Source organism: Oncorhynchus mykiss, chromosome 10 (assembly GCF_057628025.1).
Source record: "Oncorhynchus mykiss isolate SJ-2025 chromosome 10, ASM5762802v1, whole genome shotgun sequence".
Lineage (NCBI taxonomy): Eukaryota > Metazoa > Chordata > Actinopteri > Salmoniformes > Salmonidae > Oncorhynchus > Oncorhynchus mykiss.
Genome location: NC_143031.1, coordinates 48,822,989 through 48,847,500, shown reverse-complemented (window position 1 = coordinate 48,847,500; position 24,512 = coordinate 48,822,989). Strand labels below are relative to the sequence as shown.

The following is a 24,512-nucleotide window of genomic DNA, read 5'->3' as shown; positions in this document are numbered from 1 at the left end:
GACATCAAAATTGTTTTCTGATGGCGTGTGGAGCACATTTGCCTCTAAGGGACAAGAAGGGTATTGAACAGTTTCAAAGAGGCTGGGACATCAAAATAGTTCTGTGGACTCAAGACAGCTGCAGCATGACAAGAATTGACATAACAGACTTAACATGACTTGATATTCCTGGTACGCCTTGGTTGGTTTACACTGAGGAGTATAGATAATTTATGTCCGTTTCTACGTCACAATCATGCAATGTACAGTACTGTATTTGCAAGTCAGCCCCAGCTGTTTTGCTAAATTGACTTTGCCAGATGGAAATGTCAACTTACAATCACCTCAGTGTTTTTTTTTATTTTTTATTTTTTTATCTCAATGGGTGTGTTCAGAAGTTCACGTCGTGAGTGGCTGCTCGCTCAGGAACGTCCCTTCAGATGCTGTAGAAAGATAAACCATGTTTATGTTCGTATCAGTTTTTTTTAACAATCAACAAGTGCCGTGCCATACAGTCAAATTCAACTAAATTACTGATGCATGATGTAGCAGGTGTTGACAGTAACAACTGAGGCGAAAGATGACGAGAGGTGAAAGAGATAAAACTGGGTCACCCATCGCTTCTGCTAACGACAGTCCACCCTTTTGTACTTAAGTTGAGAGAGCTGTGGACCAGCGTTTCACAACTTCTGGAAAACACCCTCTACGCTTAAGTTTTTCCGCTAAATTAACAGTGCAACACATACATTGCCTGTGTAGTCTGACGACTCACACAAAATTGATTCAGCTGATATTTGGTTTTTCATTGCGGAGAAGAGACTAAACGTCCACGGGAGGCGAGTAACGTTTGGCCGGAGTCTGGAGTCTGGGTAGGCAGGCGAAGACTATTCTGTGATACACATATGAATAGAGCCTTTTGAGGCCTTCATGAACTTGGTGGGAATGCTGGGTTTATGACTGTGCTAATCATAGCAAGAAAAGTAGACGCAGTACAACACAACAGGCAATTCATGCACTCAAACCTTACCGAGACAGCTCTGCTGTGCCAATTGTTTCTTGATCCGAGTCAATGTGAATCCTTGAAATTAAAAGGCTGGGGTTTATTCAAGCACGCTTTGCTTCTTTCCCAAAAGTAAACTTGGATGGTGCATGAACATTCAATTTCTTCCTTTATAATACCATGCCGACATGACCCACTAAATTGTATTTCAGTTCCCTGAATCTTTACTGATTTGCTGCATTGCATTAAGAAAAGTTAAAGTGGCAAAGGAATCATTGTACTTTTGAAACAGTTGAACTTGCTACAGGTCATCTTCATGCCATGAGCCTTAGCTGATCATCAAGAGCTCAAAACGGAGAGTTAATTGAATGGCCATCAATTCACCATTCCATACTGACGTTATCAATCGAACCCTGCAGCCCTTGGTAGAATAAGCCTTTACACTATAGAAACCAAATCACATACCTTTTTACATGCAGGAAAGGAGCTCACAATCAGCATCCTCAAGCTGCTGAATGAGATGGTGAGTTGTCTCTCTAGACCTGGCTGTAACCCCCACTCTTGTCACATATGTCCCAATATGACCCAATGTTCCTCAAATGTAACTTCTAAATCAGCCCCTCCCTTAGAACACAGGAAGTGGCTGTGTACCAGGCGTTGTGACAGGAAACCAGAGCAGGGGAGTGATTCGGGCTGGGGCTCGATGATCAGGGTCAAGGGTTCAGTGAAGGGTGAGAACCATCGAATATACACCACACCCCTTGCTTCCTTACAGGCAGACATCATGCTCACACAGCCTCCTGGGGATTGCTGAAATTGATTGGGCGTCTTACAGTGATGATGGGGATATATGGATGGTGTAAAACATTACTGGTTATCAATGTTCCCTCAAAATAAAAAGTGTGTGTTTACTGTGAACATTGAGGCTGTACCCGCTTTAAGTTACAGTGGCCAAGTAGACTACTGTGGCTACTCTGCCAACGTAATAGAATTCTACTCCAATGTGCTCTGCCTACAAGATGATCTCTTACACAGTTAGTTTTGCATACTAAATCTTGCATAGTTTGTTTTGTTACAGTATATTGCATTGAAAGTGGCACATTTTGGGTTGATTCGATCACAATTCCCAATGTAAGGGGGAAATGTCTGTTGTGTTAACTAAAGGGGAAAACTGTAGAAAGTCGATTGCAATTCAATCTCGTGCTACTCTGCGCTGGCTCATATTTCTTCTGTTGAGGCAGTCTTGGTGAGCTTCTTGCCCTTGCAGGCGCGCACCTTAGAGGGAACATTGCTGGTTAATTGGTCTTCATAAAATACAAGTACAAAAAAAAATACTTTGTCAGGTCAAAGATCAGTTTAGGGTCAATTTGTTTTTGACAGTCCTTTTTAACCAGCTAACGAGTTACTCTGTAATCACGAGTGTTGGGGGTCAAACTTTTCAGGGTCAAAAGATTTCAGCTGCCATACGAATCACTATTTTGACAGCTATTTCATTTCAGTTCCATGTTGAGGCTAAAGCTTGACAGTGGTTTCACTCAATTCTAGCTGACTAAATCAAATACATTTTTATTTGTCACATGCGCCGAATACAACAGGTGTAGACCTTGAAGTGAAATGCTTACTTACAATTCCTTAACACCCCCCCCCCCCCCCCAAAAAAAAGTAAGAGAAATTAGCTAGCAAATAATTGAAGAGCAGCAGTAAATAACAATAGTGGGGAGCGGCGCTATATACAGGGGTACCGGTGGGTCAATGTGCGGTGGCATCGTTGTCGAGGTAATTGAGGTAATTACGGTGCCTTGCGAAAGTATTCCGCCCCCTTGAACTTTGCGACCTTTTGCCACATTTCAGGCTTCAAACATAAAGATATAAAACTGTATTTTTTTGTGAAGAATCAACAACAAGTGGGACACAATAATGAAGTGGAACGACATTTATTGGATATTTCAAACTTTTTTAACAAATCAAAAACTGAAAAATTGGGCGTGCAAAATTATTCAGCCCCCTTAAGTTAATACTTTGTAGCGCCACCTTTTGCTGCGATTACAGCTGTAAGTCGCTTGGGGTATGTCTCTATCAGTTTTGCACATCGAGAGACTGAAATTTTTTCCCATTCCTCCTTGCAAAACAGCTCGAGCTCAGTGAGGTTGGATGGAGAGCATTTGTGAACAGCAGTTTTCAGTTCTTTCCACAGATTCTCGATTGGATTCAGGTCTGGACTTTGACTTGGCCATTCTAACACCTGGATATGTTTATTTTTGAACTATTCCATTGTAGAATTTGCTTTATGTTTTGGATCATTGTCTTGTTGGAAGACAAATCTCCGTCCCAGTCTCAGGTCTTTTGCAGACTCCATCAGGTTTTCTTCCAGAATGGTCCTGTATTTGGCTCCATCCATCTTCCCATCAATTTTAACCATCTTCCCTGTCCCTGCTGAAGAAAAGCAGGCCCAAACCATGATGCTGCCACCACCATGTTTGACAGTGGGGATGGTGTGTTCAGCTGTGTTGCTTTTACGCCAAACATAACGTTTTGCATTGTTGCCAGAAACTTCCATTTTGGTTTCATCTCACCAGAGCACCTTCTTCCACATGTTTGGTGTGTCTCCCAGGTGGCTTGTGGCAAACTTTAAACAACACTTTTTATGGATATCTTTAAGAAATGGCTTTCTTCTTGCCACTCTTCCATAAAGGCCAGATTTGTGCAATATACGACTGATTGTTGTCCTATGGACAGAGTCTCCCACCTCAGCTGTAGATCTCTGCAGTTCATCCAGAGTGATCATGGGCCTCTTGGCTGCATCTCTGATCAGTCTTCTCCTTGTATGAGCTGAAAGTTTAGAGGGACGGCCAGGTCTTGGTAGATTTGCAGTGGTCTGATACTCCTTCCATTTCAATATTATCGCTTGCAGAGTGCTCCTTGGGATGTTTAAAGCTTGGGAAATCTTTTTGTATCCAAATCCGGCTTTAAACTTCTTCACAACAGTATCTCGGACCTGCTTAGTGTGTTCCTTGTTCTTCATGATGCTCTCTGCGCTTTTAACGGACCTCTGAGACTATCACAGTGCAGGTGCATTTATACGAAGACTTGATTACACACAGGTGGATTGTATTTATCATCATTAGTCATTTAGGTCAACATTGGATCATTCAGAGATCCTCACTGAACTTCTGGAGAGAGTTTGCTGCACTGAAAGTAAAGGGGCTGAATAATTTTGCACGCCCAATTTTTCAGTTTTTGATTTGTTAAAAAAGTTTGAAATATCCAATAAATGTCGTTCCACTTCATGATTGTGTCCCACTTGTTGTTGATTCTTCACAAAAAAATACAGTTTTATATCTTTATGTTTGAAGCCTGAAATGTGGCAATAGGTTGCAAAGTTCAAGGGGGCCTAATACTTTCGCAAGGCACTGTATGTACATGTAGGTAGAGTAATTAAAGTGGCTATGCATAAATAATAACAGAGGCTAGCAGCAGTGTGGGGGAGGGGGGCGGCAATGCAAATAGTCTGGGTAGCCATTTGATTAGCTGTTCTTTAGTCTTATGACTTGGGGGTAGAAGTTGTTTAGAAGCCTCTTGGACCTAGACTTGGCACTCCGGTACCGCTTGCCATGCGGTAGCACAGAGAACAGTCTATGACTAGGGTGGCTGGAGTCTTTGACAATTTTTAGGGTCTTCCTCTGACACCGCCTGGTATAGAGGTCCTGGATGGCAGGAAGCTTGGCCCCGGTGATGTACTGGGCCGTACGCACTGCCCTCTGTAGCGCCTTGTGGTCAAAGGCCGATTGAAATTTGAAAGGCCGAGCAGTTGCCATACACCAGGCAGTGATGGAACCCGTCAGGATGCCCTCGATGGAGCAGCTATAAAACCTTTTGAAGATCTGTGGACCCATGCCAAATCTTTTCAGTCTCCTGAGGGGGAATAGGTTTTGTCGTGCCCTCTTCATGACTGTATTGGTGTGCTTGGACCATGTTAGTTTGTTGGTGATGTGGACAGCCCCGTTGATGAGAATGGGGGCATGCTCAGTCCAATTTTTCCTGTAGTCCACAATCATCTCCTTTGTCTTGATCACGTTGAGGGAGAGGTTGTTGTCCTTGCACCACACGGTCAGCTCTCTGGCCTCCTCCCTGAGGGGACCTCGTGTTGAGGATCAGCGTACTCACATCGGCTGCGGAGAGCGTGATCACACAGTCATCTGGAACAGCTGACGCTCTCATGCATGTTTCAGTGTTACTTGCCTCGAAGCGAGCATAGAAGTTATTTATCTCGTCTGGTAGGCTCTTGTCACTGGGGAGCTCTCGGCTGTGCTTTCCTTTGCAGTCTTTAATAGTTTGAAAGCACTGCCACATCCGACGAGCGTCAAAGCCGGTGTAGTGCAATTCAATCTTAGTTCTGTATTGACGCTTTGCCTGTTTGATGGTTCGTCGCAGGGCATAGCGGTATTTCTTATAAGCTTCTGGGTTAGAGTCCCACTCCTTGAAAGCTGCAGCTCTACCCTTTAGCTCAGTGCAAAGGTTGCCTGTAATCCATGGCTTCTGGTTGGGGTACGTACGTACAATCACTGTGGGGACGACATCCTAGATGCACTTATTGATAAAGCCAGTGACTGATGTGGTGTACTCCTCAATGCCATCGGAAGAATCCCAGAACATATTCCAGTCTGTGCTAGCAAAACAGTCCTGTAGCTTAGCATCTGCATCATCTGATCACTTTTTTATAGACCGAGTCACTGGTGCTTCCTGCTTTAATTTTTGCATGTAAGCAGGAATCGGGAGGATAGAGTTGTGGTCAGATTTACCAAATGGACAGCTCCACGGTGGAGTTGAATTTTGTCAACTAACTAAATTATAGACATAGCAAAATCTGGATGTTTCTTTGGCAAGCAGAGCCTTTAAAGTAATATGCTGCCACCTACAGGTTCCAGGTTTACAAACAGTTGTCTACCCATACTGGTATGCTAATGTGAGAGCAGGGGGGATGCTCTGAATAACACATCGGTAAAGAATGGAGAGGGAGCACTTGACGTCATTTGGAGAATAATCCAAAGGACCAATAGGATTGAAACAAGCAAGAGTCAATGCCAGCGAATTGCCAACATCACTAGCAGTGTGTCACCCGAGTCTTAACGTCCTCCTGTGAGAAATCGATTTACAAAAGATTTGTTACAATAACGGCAAAAGAAAAAAAGAGGGGTGAAACGGCGCCAGCGGTTACTGGTGATAGTCTCCACCTGGGCGCTCCACGTCTCCATCTTCCCTGTTAAGGAATGCGCCCGGGTAGACCTCAACAAGCCATCGCAACATCACTTGACTGACTGATAGTGACACGCATGGATGCTCTGGTTAGTGATCAGGTTATATATCTACATATTATGTGATGTTCAGGTTTAGACTACAGAGAAATTATAGACTAGAAAACCACTTTCTCACAGAAATGTCATCATATGTTTTTTTGTTTGTTTTTGTTTTACCTTAGAAGGCCTTTATAATCAGGCGTGAGGGTACAATAGCCTACATGTGTGGATTAATAATATTGACGACAAGCCCAAAGTGAAACAACCCATATCTATTTTTTGGGGCATCCTATTACTAATCGAAATGACATAGATCTCAAATTAGATCAAAGACAACCCATTCATTTCCATGTTTATCCTTTCATTCAAGTCCTGCTTAAACAGCCAATGTGTGATGTGAATACTCCCTACAGAGGGGCTCTCATTTCAATTGAACTCTTTGCTCTAAATGTTGAGTCAACGGAGGGAATCATAAGTAGTAAAATGTGGCGTTTTAGCCACTTCGCAATTTGGCGTGCGGCAGTCTAATGAGTCACGTGTTTTATTTGGAAATATGTAAGATACACTCTTGAACGCAAATGTCTTTACACTGTACATTTCCTCCGGTGATCACTCTGAAATTGTCTCTATCTCGCGCCCCCTCCCCTTCTCTGTCTTTCTCAGTGATGATTCACTCTCTGCCGCAGCAATGAGTAACCAATTCAAAAACACCTCTTCCTCAACCTGGGATGTTCAAGAAGGAGGGAATTCCACACCACCTCCATCATTCCAGTTCGAGATGGAACCGGTGGTCATAAGCGTCAACCCCTGGGATATAGTCCTGTGTGTCACGGGAACCCTAATGTCCTGCGAAAATGCAATTGTCCTTGCCTTAATTATTTACACGCCCACCCTGAAAGCGCCCATGTTTGTGTTGATAGGGAGCTTGGCTTTTGCGGACCTATTGGCCGGGCTTGGTTTGATAGTGAATTTCACCATCACCTACATTTTTGATACGGGATTCGTGACGCTGCTATCAGCTGGACTGCTCATCACTGCTTTTTCGGCCTCCGTTCTCAATATCCTGGCAATAACGGTGGATAGATACCTCTCCCTTTACAACGCACTGACTTACCACACGGAACGAACGGTGATTTTTACCATCGTCACACTGGTGCTCATTTGGGTGACTAGCATCACTCTTGGTGCGCTACCGATCATGGGATGGAACTGCCTTGAGGATGAGACGACTTGCAGCATTTGCGCCCCCATTGATAAAAATCACGCCGCTGCACTGGCGGTGACTTTTCTTTTTGTGTTTGCACTTATTTTGCAACTATACCTCCAGATTTGCAAGATTGCTTTTCGGCATGCGCAGCAAATCGCCGTGCAGCAGAAGTTCATGACTACCTCCCACTCCTCCTCCCCCACCACTAAAGGGGTATCCACCCTCTCCATTATCCTTGGCACCTTTGCATTGTGCTGGATCCCTTTCGCCATGTACTCTCTGGTGGCTGACATCGGATATCCCCCTGTCTATACCTACGTCACCGCTCTGCCGGCCATTTGTCACTCTATGATAAACCCCATCATTTATGCTTTCAGAAATCCCGACATACAGAAATCTATGAGAATCGCTTGTTGTTGTGGATGTGTATCTTCCAACTTTTCTCTGCGACCAAGGACACCAAGTGATGTCTAGGCAAACGTTTGAACGTCATAGCCTATCAAGTAGTTACAAGCACATCACAATCTTACTGACTATGCCGAAAAGCTTTGTAAGTGTTTTTTGTTGTTGTTGTTGTTTGCATTTTATTTGTATTGAATAACTGTCCTCTTGTTGCATCTTTTACTGGTGATAGCATTGGGATAGGCCCTTCTCTTCTCGAAACAAAATCGTTCAATCTCTCTAAAAGTGTATTGTGCCAGAGCTACTTGCACCTTTAATGTGGAGGTAGTAGCCTTCACTGTATAGTAAAGGCCTCGTGTTACACCCCATTTTTATTATATATAATAGATGCGTTTATAAGTGTACCCCACTGGGCACAGACGTCAATTCAACTCAAGTTAATTTTATTCCACGTTGGTTCAACGTTGATTCAACTAGTGTGCGCCCATTGGGACATGTATTGTGCAGTGGCTCGGTGTTGCTCATAAAGCATTCAGAGTAGCCTAGCGCCCTGACTCAATAGGCAAATAAATACCTGTTCTGTGTCAGTACAACAGGGGGAAGGAAACAAACTAATTCTAATGTCCCCGTACTGATTCAAATCATTGGGAATAATGTTTTTATCAAAGGTTGTTGATTGTTCTTCCGAATGACGCTGAAACGTGGTAGGCTACTGACTTGCTGCGTCTCTGCACCCTCAAAACTATGCCGAAACTGTCCCCTCAGTCTGTTAAATGTTGGGGCAAGTCAAAGTGAGCTGATTTTGTGATTAACGTTTTATTGCGAGGGAGAAAGGCTGGAATGAGTGGACAGCTCAATTCAGCGCCGGCCTTTTCAGCACCATGGACAGTGAAACGTGAGCTATCACCCACTCAATAACGCACGCGTATGCCTGGTTATGCGAGCTCTGTGGCGTCATCTGCCATAAATAATACAGCAGCAGAGAATAAGCCTCACTTGTGTGCATATTGAATTCAAGACAAAAACAGCAACATAGTGTCAGCCAAAGTTTTCCAAATGAACGCGCCCAGACCGTATCATATATTCCCAGTATGACAGGGCACTCTAAATGTTTAAAGTGGTAAACTCCTTACATTCGCCACGGGCACAACACTACTTGCTTATAATTACAATTGTCCACGTGCAATATCTGTACGCCCATAGCCTACACATCCTCGGTAGAACTAACACATCGACATCTGATTGCGGACAGAAGTCATAATATATTGCTTTATTGGTTATAACATTGCTCATGTTTCCACAGTGAATCAATATTTGTCACACCTAGATTTGTCTGTAGGGTAGTTGTACATAATAGGTGCAGTGCATCTAAATTATGCAAATGGTACAGTTTTGTTCTCTGTTATGTCACTCGTTCCAATATTCGGTAAACACCAATTTTCTACAGAATGTCTTAATTGTTTTGCCTTACTATGTCTCACTGGCAATAATGTATAACTTGTGTAAAGTGATAAACTGAATGACATGTATATGTTGGTTCTCAATAGAAAGGGATCAATATACTTAACAAATAGCCATTTGCCAGTTTATGACTGTATGGTACAGTATGAGCAGCTCTATGACGTCAATAATGTGTGGTGTACAGCGCTTGAATGATAATGCAACGTCTGTTGTTTGAGATGTGTGTGGAGACCCCTTACAGTATGTAGGCTTATCTACTGCCTATTCTCTAGTTGTGCAGCCAAAGAGCTGCTATAAGCAATCCACAATCATTGGAACCCCCTATGATTCCAGTCAACATTGGTGGGAACTCTGCAACCAGTGTCATCACTATTGAATTGAAGACGATCTTGTGTGTGCCGCCAAGCTTTGCTTGTGTAAGTACTGTATGGAATGCTTGTGTCCGATTCAGATGATTCACTGTCGCTCATCCACCACAGTCAGCATGATTGATTCAGCTATTTAGTATTCTCACAGGGTTTAGAAATCCATACTGTCTTATTGTATTGGTATAAAGCTATATTTTTATATATTTATTGAAAAAAAATGTATGTAGTTTGTTTATCTAGTTGTTGTTTTTTAAATCATAAATTATTCATTTTGTCATTAGGAAACAACTTCAGTGTGTCCCGTTCAATGTATTCAAGGAATGATTGTTGTCATAAACGACGCCAAACGATTGCAACACTACTGTCAAATTCGTTTGCTTCCTCAAGATCCTGGACTACTCGTTGTGTTGCATTGGTGACTTCTGTTCAAAACACTTCACCATATTGTCACCAAGACAGGGTTTTAGTTGAGGTTTTCGTAACAAAGGCAATCAACCAAATCTGTAGCACCGAGATATCCAACTAGGTGTCTGTGGGAAAGGTCAATAAATGTTTGTTAACCGCTCGTCTGTTTTGGGTCACTCAGTTGGGTCCTGGCTTGATGCACTCTGGGACAGATGGAGGCACAGTGACCGCTGCCGTGTGTGATGCCACTGCCTTTGAAGACAAACAGAATCCAACAACAGCTATGCGTATCTGTCTGGTGTGGAAAAACTCCACTGAACTCAGAAAGAGACACAGAGAGTAAATTCCAAAACACTGTACCACTGGAAGGTTCTGGAATTTTGGAAAGAACTACAACCCCAAAACATACAAAACAGAGCTCTCTATGGATTTGTGTAATTGTGCGAAACATGAGATATTCGTACTCACAAGGTTCTTATAATTGTATTTGTACAGTACCACATCTAGTGGGGATTTACCTGTACTTAAAATACCATCCTTAGGGTGTGGCTATACAGCTGGGCAAGAAATACTGTGTTCTCCCTGGGCTGTCCCCTCCCATGTTGTGGATCTTATGAGTTCATTTGTCCCTATGCTCTTCCTGCCGTCGCAGATGGCCAGATGGCCTGACGTGGTGGGTGGTGGTCACACTGTACATGCAAAAAAATAACGACATACAAATGTCTCTCAGAACTAGTGCATAAATTGGTTGTTTACATTCGAGTGATACGGTACAATAGGGAAGTTATGTCAATGGAATAGACCAGCGATTTGCAAAAAAACAGCCATAAGAGGATCCAATACAAAAGTAAGGCCTCGTAACACTTATTTCATTTTATTACCCCCTCACACATGCCCTTATTATTTCCAGGTTCGATCAGTGTGATAGTCATTTCATATCTAGATACCCAAATTCATTTGTACAAGCAGTGTTACAAAAAAAATCTATACAACAATGAATTGTAAAACACAGTAGTTGTACAAACACATGACTTAATAGAACACAGGGTCAGTATGTCCGAAAACACTGCTATGAACCCTCTCTCATCTCTTCCAGTAGAACGTTAGTCAAAATGGACGACAAGCCCACCAGCAATCAGATACTATCTCTCCAGGCCTTCAACATAAAAGAAGTGAGTCAGAAAAGAAGGAAACAGCAAGGCATTGAGATATTCCCTTTCGCTGACACGCACACCACGTACGCACGCACACCACGCACGCACGCACACACAAAGTACAATAGAGAAAATAAACCCCAAAATAATTTCCATGTTAGTGTCTGTCTTACACAGTGGTCATTAGTCAACCAGCAAATCTTTAGCAAATGATGTAAACCAAAAAACGACAACTGATGTTAAACACTGCCTGTTAGGGTATCAATACTCAACCACAACACTGTAAACAATTGAACAAAGTGACAAAATTAAAGGAACATCCCTCAGATGACAAAAAGCTGTGTTGACAATACGGTTACGGCTACAGCATCATATGTCCAAAAGTATCCACCCGCCTGATTTAACACTTGATGTGACATCATCTTCATATGCACAGTTATCACAAACAGCACAGCCAGAATAGAAGATGACTCTAAATAATGCTTTTCAATTAAGAAATATTTAAGTGCATCCAGTTAGATGAGTTGAAAGAATGCCATAGCATCTTCACCTAGAAAACAACATCTGTGGTGTTGGTGTGGCTCATTTACAGGTGGAGGAGATGCATTGAAAGTCTAAATGCAACTGAAAGCACAAATAATATTCAAACTACAATATCAGGACTCATGAAAGAAACACTTTTATACTGGACCCATAAGTAATATATTATACTATATCATATTATATATATAAGTATAAGCTTGCTGTGCCTGCTTGCTGTGCCTGCCCCCCCCCCCCCCCCCCCCCAGCCCCAGATCCACTGTGGTTTCCTCTCAGCCCATATCTGACTAGATAATGGATACTGTCATACTGTGTAAGCGTCTCCTCATCTACTTTCTCATCTACTTCCTCTAACAAGAGGTCTATCGAGACGTAGTGTGCGATGACTGTGTGTGTGTGTGTGTGGTGTGTGTGTGTGTGTGTGTGTGTGTGTATGTGTGTGTATGTGTGTGTGTGTGTGTATGTGTGTGTGTGTGTGTGTGTGTGTGTGTGTGTGTGTGTGTGTGTGTGTGGTGTGTGTTTCCTGTTATTGGAATAGCAGCACTCTGTAGGTAAGTAAAGTAAGCCTAAGCCCTCTGCTCCGTCTCAGTCTGACCACTCGTTCTCCTCAGGCTCCGAGTCCTCATCTGATTCGCTGTACTCCACTGCGATACGTCGGGACAGGATGGTGGCCACGTCGTTCCCCACTGGCTCCTTCTTGGCTTCCTGCTCACGCTGCTCCTGCACCTTCCTCAGCTGGATGCCTAAGGAACACAACACAACGGTCATCTACTGTACAGATGATACGTACTACAAACTGTCAAAATACATTTCCCATACAGTAAATATGTTACTAGAATAGTAGCTTTCCATGTACAGTAATGCAGACAGATCATGTAGTGGTATCCTGGCCGTTCCACCTAGAGGGTCTCACCTCTGCGGATGGCTGACAGCAGGTCGCTGCGTGCGTCACTTATCGGGATGCCTAGCACCTTGCCCTTCCTTGGCAGTGTTCCCCCAGAGGGGTGTATGGCATGGGCTGGAGAGGGAGCGAATGTTGGGGGGCCACCAGGTGGGGGTGGAGGAGGGGCAACAGGAGGTCCTCCAGTGACAGGGTGAGATGGAGAGGGGACATAGCCAGCGGGTGGGGGCGGAGGGGGTGAGGGGCTGTAGGGGCGGGACAGGGTGGCCACTGTGCCAGGGGCCAGGGTGGGAGGCCCTGTTTTGCTGTCAAAGGCCGTCTGGGCTGAGGGGATGAGGGGAGGAGGTGGGGGCGGGGCCGGAGGGATAAAGTGCTCTGGCATCTGGTGACCGCTGTGGACCAATGACAGGAAACCAACCAAGTCAGACATAGTTTTCTCACCATTCCAGCACTACATCACTTATGTTGGATGAGATAAATACCTGTGACATTTACTGTAGATAGAAAAGGCTTTCAGACTTGAATTCAATAGAAAAAGCTTTCAGACTTGAATTCAGCTTAGATAAAATAGCAAAAATGGGCACAGAAGGCGGGACAAGAGGGGTAGCTGGCTAACACACCTGGCCTCTTTGGAAGCTGCGGGCCGGGGTCCGTTCAGGGATGGGTCTGCAGGTGTGGGTCCGTGGTGGGGCTGCATGCGGCCCAGGGAATGCTGGCGGCCTTGAGCTGCAGTGGTAGCAGCAGCAGGGGGGCGGTAGGCCCGGTCCAGGGACTGGGTCTGGTTGGGGCCTGTTAGGTGCTCCTTCCCATCAGGACCCAGCACAACTCCCTCCTGGGGTGGGTGGTTAGGGCTGGCAGGGTAGGACTGTTCATCAGACATACCAGACCTGGAACATTTCATCCACAGACAGAGGTTGATGAGGAGCAAAAGGGATATCTTCCAAGACGTTCAGTATACACCTAGTCTCATGTCAATGGACATCCACGTTTCTTTATTTGCCATCTAAGAAAACCCTAGTAACTTGGTAGTCAAACATTATACTGTGAGTACAATGTAGAATACTACATGTTAAAGGGATATTTCGAGATTTAGGTGATTTTTCTACTTACCCGGAGTCAGAATAACTCATGATACCATTTTTATGTCTCTGCGTGCAGTTTTATTAAAGTTAGCATATTGTTAGCTTAGCGCAATTGCTGAAAGTCTGCTGGTACAGTAGCCAGCTCCTCTCAAAAGCAAGGAAACAGACCTTCTAAATACTCCAAAGCTTGGTGGTTGGTCATTTAAAGTCTTACAAAGCTATACATAGTAATCAATATGTTCTAAATCGGCTTATTTGACTGATAATCATTCTTAAGAAACAAGATTCTATTCACATCCTCACTCTGACCAGCTGTCGCATAGAGATGTATAGAGGTCACAACGTTGTCTATGTTCCATTATGGCGTCTGTGAGCGGACGGGCAGCGCCATTGAGAAACATACAACGTTGAGCTCTCCATACATCTCTATTCCTAAATCTCTAAATCTCGTAGTATCCCTCTAAGGAACATGGAGGCGTTCGAACATTTAGGTAGATGGCAGCAGAAAGCAGATTTTGTGCATTTACATTTTGTGATGAGCATTTCCCTATATTTCACATAATATCTATAATAATATATACAGTAATATATAATAATTGTTCCTTGATTGATTGATTCAGTGCATCCCTACTGACCTGTCTGGAGAGAGGGATCCCTCAGAGGACATGCCATGGTAGGGTGAAGGCGTGAGGCGGGTGTCTGGACGGAACTCCTTGTCGTAGGCCATCATGTTCCACTCCTGACGGCGGTTCCGGGCCTTCCTCACCTTCTTCACCTCCCGGCTGGGGTCCTCCACCTGTTTCTGCTCCTGAAAATGACAAGGACGGTGAATACAGCCGAAATACAGGGATATGGACTGCGCCAGAGGATTCCCTTATGCGGTATAAACGCTACATATGGGAAAAAACTATCATCGACTATCATCATTATGGGACAAACATAAACCATAAACAGGACATGTAAGTGCTCATTTATTATGTATAAAATGCATTTCAATTCCGCTACGGTTCCTTAGACTAGTGGTGTACCTTCTTAGTCTTAGTTCTTAGTAAATAAATGAGCACGCCTCCTCTAATTAAGTCAATTTTAGCTATACAGCTTAGTAGTGTTTGTAAGAGGTGTCTCATCTTGCTAAACACATATGACAAGGCTATTTACTAACCATGTCGCTGTCTTTTCTCTTGCTCCCTCCCTCGCCCCTTAAGCCCTCGCTCCCTCTCTCTCTTTCCTTTCCTTCCCGTCCTCTATCTCGGTCTAAACACACGTCCACATCCCCAGGCTTAGGACGCTTGTGCGCAGACAGTCTAAAAGGAGCAACGAGCTAATCCTGACGGGCCTGATGTTCAATGGCGGAGGGAAGGAGAGCGGGTCTGAGAGGGGGAAAAAACAGCCAAGAGTCATGAGAGTATAAAGGATAAGAGAGAGCTGTTCTCGTCTATTAATGTTATGTATTATGTCATGTTTCATGTTCGGTGCGGACCCCCAGGAAGAGTGTCCTAATAAAATACCCCCCCCCCCCAAAAAAATACCAAGAGCCAGCAAAGAGCTTGCAGCGGAATGTAGCGACATGTGTGAGAGTAGTGATTCATCATCGACGCACATAAGACACACAAACAAACTCACACACCTTGTCACCCGCCTTCTGCTTCCTCTTCTCCTTCCGCTTGTTTTCTGTTGCTTGGATCATCTTCTCCTTCCACAGGTTAAAGAAGTAGGATGGGTCTGTGTAGAACTTAAGGCCATCCTTTTTGTCATCCCTGTATGACAACACATCCTGACCTGAGACTGTGCTTCGGCAATGCAATTGACACCTACACTTTATATATGATACATTATATAACTATGTTGTAATGCACATCATTTGCACATCCCCAATGCTTAATTCGGTATCCTGTACCTAAGGAAAAATGCAAAGACTAAAGTGGGGTTCAGTAAGTTGTTATGTGTTTGGATGAGGGTTGACCTGTAGGGGCTGAGGATGTTTAGGGGTGGAGGTTTGTCACAGCGATGGTACATCTCCATGACGGGGTTGAGGATGGAGTTCCTGGACACCACCTGCTGGTCCTGGATGGTGGAGCTCTTGAAAGCCTTCCTCATGTTGATGTCCTGCAGCGAAACTGGGACCAGAATGCCAAGAACGAACACAATGAATGAACCCTCGAACACTGACTCATTATCAGCTATGAATGGCCACGGGAACCCAGTTTGCATGAGGACGTTTAGAAGTTCAATAACATGAAAACCAACCACATTCATTAGTGGTGGATCAATGCTTCAACACAGTTTAATAGGACCGCAAACAGAGGCTCATGAATCATGATTAAGGTAAGCAGAGATGCTAAATGGGATACATACAGTGCATTCGGAAAGTAATCAGACCCCTTGACTTTTTCCACATTTTGTTATGTTAGAGGCTTATTCTGAAATGGATGAACAAAAAAAATGCCCTCATCAATTTACACACAATACCCCATAATGACAAAGTGAAACCAGGTTTTTAGAAATCCCTGATTTACATAAGTATTCAGACACTTTGCTATGACACTCGAAATTGAGCTCTGGTGCATCCTGTTTCAATTGATCATCCTTGAGATGTTTCTACAACTTCATTGGAGTCCACCTGTGATAAATTCAATTGATTGGACATGATTTGGAAAGGCACACACCTGTCTATATAAGGTGCCACAGTTGACAGTGCATGTCAGAGTAAAAACCAAGCCATGAGGTTGAAGGAATTGTCCATAGAGCTCTGAGATAGGATTCTGTCGAGGCAGAGATCTGGGGAAGGGTACCAAAACATTTCTGCAGCATTGAAGTCCTCAAGAACACAGTGGCCTCCATCATGCCTAAATGGAAGAAGTTTGGAACCACCAAGACTCTTCCTATAATTGGCTGTCCGGCCAAACTGAGCAATCGGGGACCAAGAACCCTATGGTCACTCTGACAGAGCTTCAGAGTTCCCCTGTGGAGATGGGAGAACCTTCCAGAAGAACAACCATCTCTGCAGCACTCCACCAATCAGGCCTTTATGGTAGAGTGGCCAGACGGAAGCCACTCCTCAGTAAAAGGCACATGACAGCCTGCTTGGAGTTTGCCAAAAGGCACCTAAAGAACTCTCAGACCATGAGAAACAAAATTTCTGGTCTGATAAAACCAAGATTGAACTCTTTGGCCTGAATGCCAAGCGTCACGTCTGGAGGAAACCTGGCACCATCCATTCGGTGAAGCATGGTGGTGGCAGCATCATGCTGTGGGGATGTTTTTCAGCAACAGTGACTGGGAGACTTGTCAGGATTGAGGGGAAGATGAACAGAGAGATGAACAGAGAAAACCTGGAGCACTCAGGTTGTCCAACAGGACAACAACCCTCAGCACACAGCCAAGACAACACAAGAATGTCCTTGAGTGGCCCAGCCGGAGCCCGGACTTGAATCCGATCGAACATCTCTGGAGAGACCTGAAAATAACTGTGCAGCGACGCTCCCCATTCAACCTGACAAAGCTTGAGAGGATCTGCAGAGTTGAATGTGAGAAACTCCCCAAATACAGGTGTGCCAAGCTTGTAGCTTCATCCTCAAGACTCGATTCCGTAATCACTACCAAAGGTGCTTCAACAAAGTACTGAGTCTTTACTCAGTAAGTGCTGAAGTACTTGTGTAAATGTATTATTTCAGTGCAAAAATTCTAAAAAACAGCGTTTGTTTTTTCATTATGGGATGGTGTGTGTATTTTTTTCAATTCTGGAATAAGGCTGTAACATAACAGAATGTGGAAAAAGTCAAGGGGTCTGAATACTTTCCGACTGCACTGTATACAGTATTCAGCGTATCCCAGGCTGTATAATGGAAATCAATGTATTGGTGATTGCAGCAGCAGTGAGTCTGTGGCTCAGCTGTGGGGCACAAAGCCCTGGTGAAGCCCTTGCATTATGCAACGGTATGTTTTACTTCGCTAATTAGCACGGTGCGCTTAATTCGATGCTTATTCACGCTCTCATACCATATGCTGGGCTGCAACTTTGACTGAGTATCATCATGCTATAGCATGTACAGTATTATGTGACCACTCCCCTTTCCTCAGCAGATTCTGCCCCCCCCCCCCCCCCGCCCCTCATAACCCCTGTCACCCGCCGCCTCCACCTACCCTCCTCCACAGTGGAGTCCAGCTGGGTGACTTTGACAGCCAGCAGGTCCACTCTCTCCTGGAGGCTGTTCATTCTCATGTAGAAGCTGTTGGCCTCGTTGAACAGCTCTCCAAAGATGTCCTCTGCATGTCGACCTGCGTTCACAAAAACACACACAACATGCATTAACAGAGGTCAGGGTCAGAGTAGGGCTATGAGATTGTACCTTTAAAATAACCCATACATTACATGTTTGAAGAAAATAAAAAATACTGCCTGAAATAGTTTGGTTAAGAGTTCATTTCCATTCAGCATTCAGTCAGTCGGTGTCAGTCAGTCAGCAGACAGACAGTCAGTCAGTCAGCAGACAGACAGTCAGTCAGGTGTGTAGACTTACTCAGGCCCCCCAACTGTTTGATGATGGCTGCCAGGGTGCTGTTAGTGACACACTCCAGCTCGCTGGTGACCCCATCCGGCACGGCTCCACGGCACAGGTGCCTGGGCTCGATGCATCTCTTCACCAGCGGCATGGCGGCTGCACCCTACACACACTCACCTACAGAGAGCCAGGGAGGAAAGGGTTAAAAAAACACACAAAAACACCACTCCAATTAGCACATTCATTGCGGCTATAGAACAATAGAACTCAGTCTTCAGTGGAGCAGTCTATATTGAACGCCATGTTGTGTGACACCTCAATCAGAGGCACTGAATAAAGAAAGAGTCAATAGGCGGGGGAGAGAGAACGGAGAGAACCCAATAGAAACCATGTAATTAACCAACAGAGGGAAATCACAACATCTACAGCAATGGTGCAATCATATGGACTAATAATGAAGGGTGTGCCGGACAAAGACCTAGTATTGTCAAAGAAAAGAGGTTGAGAGTAAGCATTTATGAAAGGTCATAACTTCATTAGTATGGCACTGTGATTATAGTAGTACTTACTATGTTTGAAAGGAAGGCAAGGGCAATCAGGATTCAAAGGTCGGGGGGAACAGACTAAAGAACCAATGAAATATTAGGACAGTATCATGGCCTATTGCATCATGGATAGTGTGTGATTGACAGTGAGTGTGTGTGTGACAGTGAGTGTGTGTGTGTGTGTGTGTGTGTGTGTGTGTGGGTACGAACTTTGTGCTCAGCCCATCAGGCTAATGGGTAGTGGCCATCTAGCCTGAATCTCTCCCCACACAGCCCTAATGCAAGCTGGCATGCCTTTACACAACCGCCTGGCATTCATTTACACGACTGCCTGGCATTCATTTACACGACCGCCTGGCATTCATTTACACAACCGCCTGGCATTCATTTAAACAACCGCCTGGCATTCATTTACACAACCGCCTGGCATTCATTTACACGACCCACTGCCTACTGCTCAGCATGTCCCTATAGTGGAGACAATGGAGGAGACCTCTCTTCCTCTGGCTTATGTCCCTCTTTCACAAGTGTTCTACCTCCTATCTCTCTCAGTTCAATCACTGTATTTATAGGCCTTTACATGTCGTGTCTCTTTCAAGCACGGGTCTAAAAATATATAAAAAATAGCAGAACAAAAATAACCCAATAAGCATATCCAATGACAAAGAGCTTGGATCCAATGAGAATGGGCTTTCATCTTCATTTGGCATGTGGGCATATCAAGTCTAAAAACAGATTTACCTACTGTAAGCTTACAAATTTTGCTCGTGAGATAGTACTAATGTACCTTATCGAATGAAGGCTATTCTGTTCATGTCAATGGATGACTAATTATGGGCTTCAAAATCTTGTCTATTCTGTGATCGTGTACAACAAAGTGTATTGCATTGGGTGTGTGTGTGTGTGGGGGGTGGGGGGGGGGGGTTGTGAGTAGTGTGCATGCAAACAGCAAGGGGCTCTACTATATCAGAGCTACAGTCTGGGGCCATCACCATGGCAACCTCCAAGGACCTTCCCTTATGCTCTGTTGCCCATTGCAATGTGATGAGAAGAAGTACATTTGAGAGAAATAGAACAAAGCAATCATACACATACTGTAGTACACTGCAAATAGAAGCATTGGACCAGACAAAATGAAAAAGGACAGAATACACAAAACATATAAACATAGGACCAGAAAGACAAAGAACATTATTAGTTTTCCTACATCAGCATATCATCTTGGAATGTCAGGCTTTAATTATATGTCTCCTATTTCAAATAAATAGGCCGAGATGTTCCCCAAGGCTACAGAGTCCTTTTTGCAGCTGTCAAAAATTGCAATAAATTGGCACTGTAAAATAGCTAAACATGCGTAAACAACCTCAAGGGGAACCTCTAGCAGGGAAATGCAACCTCATGCACGGAGACTATCACAGAGAGAGACGGGTTCATGATACTCTCTGGAGGATGGGAGTATGGCCTTTTAGCATGTCTGCTCTGCAGCTCCTTGGTTATGTGTATATGTACAGTTGAAGTCGGAAGTTTACATACACCTTAGCCAAATACACTTAAACTCAGTTTTTCACAATTCCTGACATTTAATCCGGGTAAGAATTTGCTGTTTTAGGTCAGTTAGGATCACCACTTTATTTTAAGAATGTGAAATGTCAGATTAATAGTAGAGAGAATTATTTATTTCAGCTTTTATTTCTTTCATCACATTCCCAGTGGGTCAGACGTTTACATACACTCAATTAGTATTCGGTAGTATTGCCTTTAAAATGTTTAACTTGGGTCAAACATTTCGGGTTGCCTTCCACAAGCTTCCCACAATACGTTGGGTGAATTTCAGCCCATTCCTCCTGACAGAGCTGGTGTAACTGAGTCAGGTTTGTAGGCCTCCTTGCTCTCACGCGCTTTTTCAGTTCTGCCCACAAATTTTCTATAGGATTGAGTTCAGGGCTTTGTGATGGCCACTCCAATACCTTGACTTTGTTGTCCTTAAGCCATTTTGCTACAACTTTGGAAGTATGCTTGGGGGTCAATGTCCATTTGGAAGACCCATTTGTGACCAAGCTTTAACTTCCTGACTGATGTCTTGAGATTTTGCTTCAATATATCCACATCATTTCGCTTCCTCATGATGCCATCTATTTCGTGAAGTGCACCAGTCCCTCCTGCAGCAAAGCACCCCCACAACATGATGCAGCCACCCCCATGCTTCATGGTTGGGATGGTGTTCTTCAGTTTGCAAGCCTCCCCCTTTTTCCTCCAAACATAATGATGGTCATTATGGCCAAACAGTTTCATTTTTGTTTCATCAGACCAGAGGACATTACTCCAAAAAGTACGATCTTTGTCCCCATGTGCAATTGCAAACCGTAGTCTGGCTTTTTATGGCGGTTTTGGAGCAGTGGCTTCTTCCTTGCTGAGCGGCCTTTCAGGTAATGTCGATATAGAACTCGTTTTACTGTGGATATAGATACTTTTGTACCTATTTCCTCCAGAATCTTCACAAGGTCATTTGCTGTTGTTCTGGGATTGATTTGCACTTTTCGCACCAAAGTGCGTTCATCTCTAGGAGACAGAACGCGTCTCCTTCCTGAGCGGTATGACGGCTGCATGGTCCCATGCGGTTTATACTTGCATACTATTGTTTGTACGGATTAATGTGGTACCTTCAGGCGTTTGGAAATTGCTCCCAAGGATGAACCAGACTTGTGGAGGTAAAAAATAATAATTCTGGGGTCTTGGCTGATTTCTTTTGATTTTCCCATGATGTCAAGCAAAGAGGCACTGAGTTTGAAGGTAGGCCTTGAAAAACATCCACAGGTACACCTCCAATTGGCTCAAATGATGTCAACTAGCCTATCAGAAGCTTCTAAAGCCATGACATAATTTTCTGGAATTTTCCAAGCTGTTTAAAGGCAGTCAACTTAGTGTATGTCAACTTCTGACCCACTGGGATTGTGATACTGTGAATTATAAGTTAAATAATCTGTCTGTAAACTATTGTTGTAAAAATTACCTGTGTCATGCACAAAGTAGATGTCCTAACCGACTTGCCAAAACTATAGTGTGTTAACAATAAATTTGTGGAGTGGTTGAAAAACAAGTTTTAATGACTCCAACCTAAGTGTATGTAAACTTCCGACTTCAACTGCACGTTTACTATCTGGGTGAACTATCCCTTGGATCATTTATACATGACTCGCTCCCATTGCTGAGGCCGCTGAGACCCCACCTTCCAAATGCTTATTTATTTACATAGCTTATTGTTCAAATATGAATGAGTGAACTTTCTGTTCTCCTTTGTGTGTTAATTCTTCATTAATGATTACTTTCACACTCAAACACTGCTGTCCCCTCAAAAATCTATTGGCCTCCAGTCTGTTGCTGGCATCTGCTAACCATTACCCTCTTCCACATTTTTTGCCATCCTTTCCATCGCTCACAATGCCCCTTTCTTGTTGGAGTATTCTCACTATTCAAACTAAGAGTGGCTCTCAGAATCTGGCTAAATGCTACCATTGATTCCGAAACGTCAAGTTGTGTGTCTTTTCTCTCATCTCTCATTCTTGTCTCCTCTACTGGAGCCAGTATAGCATGCCGCCACAGCCCCAACAGTCATGGTGAAGAAAACTGATTCATGAGTGGAAACCATAGCAACACTTCCACAGTGCTGCTAGCATGACACTGGCTCCAGGCTCCCTTTTACATAATCTATGTTCAGAACAAGATAGTAGAAACTCAATGATCTACTGCATTCCTCCCATCGTAGACCTAGCAGTTCAACCATAGTCAGTGGGTGAATCTATTCAAACTAGGTAAGAGCAGTTAGAATATGTAAAGATCAGCACAAATATACAAGCATTTGAGTCAAATATACAAGCACAACACCCAACTTGACAGGATTCTCCTGTTGCTGAAATTAATTGAATCCTCAAAGAACTGTATGGAGTCCATCGAAGTCATGACACCTGCCAAAAACTGCCGAAATCATGACACCATAAGCTTCCTCCATTGCTTAAAAGAATTACAGGATGCAAACTGTCACTGCAATTAAGACCACATTTTATGGCCTACCCTTTGTAATCCCAAATCAATCAAGATTGCCAAACTACCATTTGAGTTGACAAATAAAACAAGTTAACCAAGAATTGTCTGTCAACCATACAAGGTCATAGACTATCAAGGCCAACCAAAATGTGTTCCATATAAGCTCTGAAGCCCCACTCCTATTTCTTTCCTACAAACTGTTTGAGGTCTTGGTTGCAGAAATGTGCCTCTTTTAATAAGAAATATGCAGGTGATATTTCAGACTAGTGATACTGCTGTTGCCTGTTCTCAATAACATATGCCATTTAGCAGACACTTTTATCCAATACAGTCGTGCACGCATAGATTTTACATATGGGTGGTCCCAGGATTTGAACCCACTAACCTGGCATTAACAAGCACCATGGTCTACCAACTGAGCTACAAAGGAGACCGATAATCTCAGAACACCTGGACTTCTCATCTCATAGGATATACAGTATGCTTTATTTAAATAGTGCATTTGGGTAAATCTTGTGCATCAGTTGCACCTGTGTAATTAGCAGGTTGACATTTTTTGGGGGGCTGAATCATGTTCTGTAGCAATTCGTTACTGTAGTATCCACGTTGTTTCACAGTAACCTAGTTAGCCTAATTTCTTTGTAACTGCATAGTAATAGATGAGCAGATATGTGCCTGCACCTGCAGCCTCGTGCAGGTACAAATTGCTTTCCCCCAAAAAAAATATCCATTTGACTTAATTAGTAGTCATCCTTCATTAGACATCTGACTGACTAAAAATAATGACATCAGTGAGTTCCTGCAGTTGGACTGATGATCACGTCATACATCCAACCATTGCTGCTTCTGCACAAGCATGTGATTTGTAACGCAAAGGGAACAGAACAGGTGTTCGCCACGACCATAGGGCTACAGCAGTTAACGAGTGTTCAAGTACAGCTGAAAATGGGATAATCGTGAATGTGAAGAGGAAAACCAATATATTGATTAGAATTGGCCAGGAGACGGGTGTCTCGAGTGGTGAGAGCGTCAATCTATGTCCCTAATTCCAAGGCACAATATCTATCACACAAACATATATTTTTCTTTCTCATGCAAGCGTTTCTTATATTGTAAGACTATAATAAATAGAACCGGTGTCACCCGCATCCCCTCTCTTCTTGTTTAGACCCCCCCCCCCCCCTCCCCCCCGCCCCCAAACACAAACACATTATATAATTGGAGATACTTATTGTGCCATGTATAATAATGATGTCTATCCTAAATCTAAGAAGGGTAAAATGGTACCTAAATCTACTTACCACTGGTTTGTCTTTCCCTTTACTTTTTATTTGGTTTATTTTACCTCTTCTCGTTGCCTGTATTATTTGGCAGCTATTTAGACATCGCGCGTGGAATAGATCTATAGGTCAAATGCGTTACTGCGCGCTACCATCACTACCGGTGAATTATCGAAGTCAAGGGAATGGACGACGATGCTGAAATCTGGATTCCCTTATGTCTGCATGTGTGTTTCCTTGGCAGCGTCGGCTTTCCTCCGCGACCGTGGAACGCGAACGCTCTGCAGCAGCGAAACCACGACGCATGCGTACATGGGCTCATACGGACCACCACCCTGTGTTTCAAAGATG

General features: G+C 43.8%; 3 protein-coding genes across 7 annotated transcripts in view; 1 reads left to right on the top strand and 2 right to left on the bottom strand.

The window, feature by feature from the left end:
• LOC110534162 (uncharacterized) overlaps positions 1-1,643 on the bottom strand; it is an 11,752-nt gene extending 10,109 nt beyond the window's left edge. Inside the window, exons 1-3 of one of the 5 annotated variants that reach the window (XM_036933272.2) lie at positions 1,445-1,643; positions 1,007-1,057; positions 318-422 (exon numbers count right to left, since the gene is read on the bottom strand). The gene's annotated coding sequence lies outside the window, so the exon portion shown is untranslated. The remainder of the gene's footprint in view (positions 1-317; positions 423-1,006; positions 1,058-1,444) is intronic. The other 4 variants (XM_036933274.2, XM_036933275.2, XM_090186982.1 and 1 more) reach the window with 4 other exon arrangements.
• Positions 1,644-6,044: 4,401 nt separating this feature from the next.
• Positions 6,045-10,276, top strand: LOC110534161 (G protein-coupled receptor 12-like). The gene is made up of 2 exons (XM_021618866.3): positions 6,045-6,321; positions 6,937-10,276. The coding sequence occupies exons 1-2, from the start codon at positions 6,314-6,316 to the stop codon at positions 7,952-7,954; spliced, it is 1,026 nt and encodes a 341-aa protein (XP_021474541.1). The 5' UTR covers positions 6,045-6,313; the 3' UTR covers positions 7,955-10,276.
• Positions 10,277-10,974: 698 nt separating this feature from the next.
• LOC110534159 (actin-binding protein WASF3) lies at positions 10,975-24,498 on the bottom strand. Its single transcript, XM_021618864.3, has 9 exons — positions 24,183-24,498; positions 18,314-18,472; positions 17,937-18,071; positions 15,757-15,910; positions 15,421-15,550; positions 14,429-14,601; positions 13,332-13,598; positions 12,724-13,103; positions 10,975-12,553 (listed from the first exon to the last, which is right to left on the bottom strand). Exons 2-9 carry the CDS (start codon positions 18,444-18,446, stop codon positions 12,396-12,398), a joined length of 1,530 nt encoding a protein of 509 aa, XP_021474539.1. The 5' UTR covers positions 18,447-18,472; positions 24,183-24,498; the 3' UTR covers positions 10,975-12,395.
• Positions 24,499-24,512: the final 14 nt, after the last annotated feature.

Bases quoted from the DNA above. Each gene is read 5' to 3' on its own strand.
- LOC110534159 (XM_021618864.3), bottom strand. From the start codon at position 18,446: ATGCCGCTGGTGAAGAGATGCATCGAGCCCAGGCACCTGTGCCGTGGA. The intron at 15,911-17,936 runs GTAGGTGGAGGC...TTCTGGTCCCAG, and splicing joins GGACTCCACTGTGGAGGAGG to TTTCGCTGCAGGACATCAAC. The intron at 14,602-15,420 runs GTGTGTGAGTTT...TGTCATTTTCAG, and splicing joins AGCAGAAGGCGGGTGACAAG to GAGCAGAAACAGGTGGAGGA.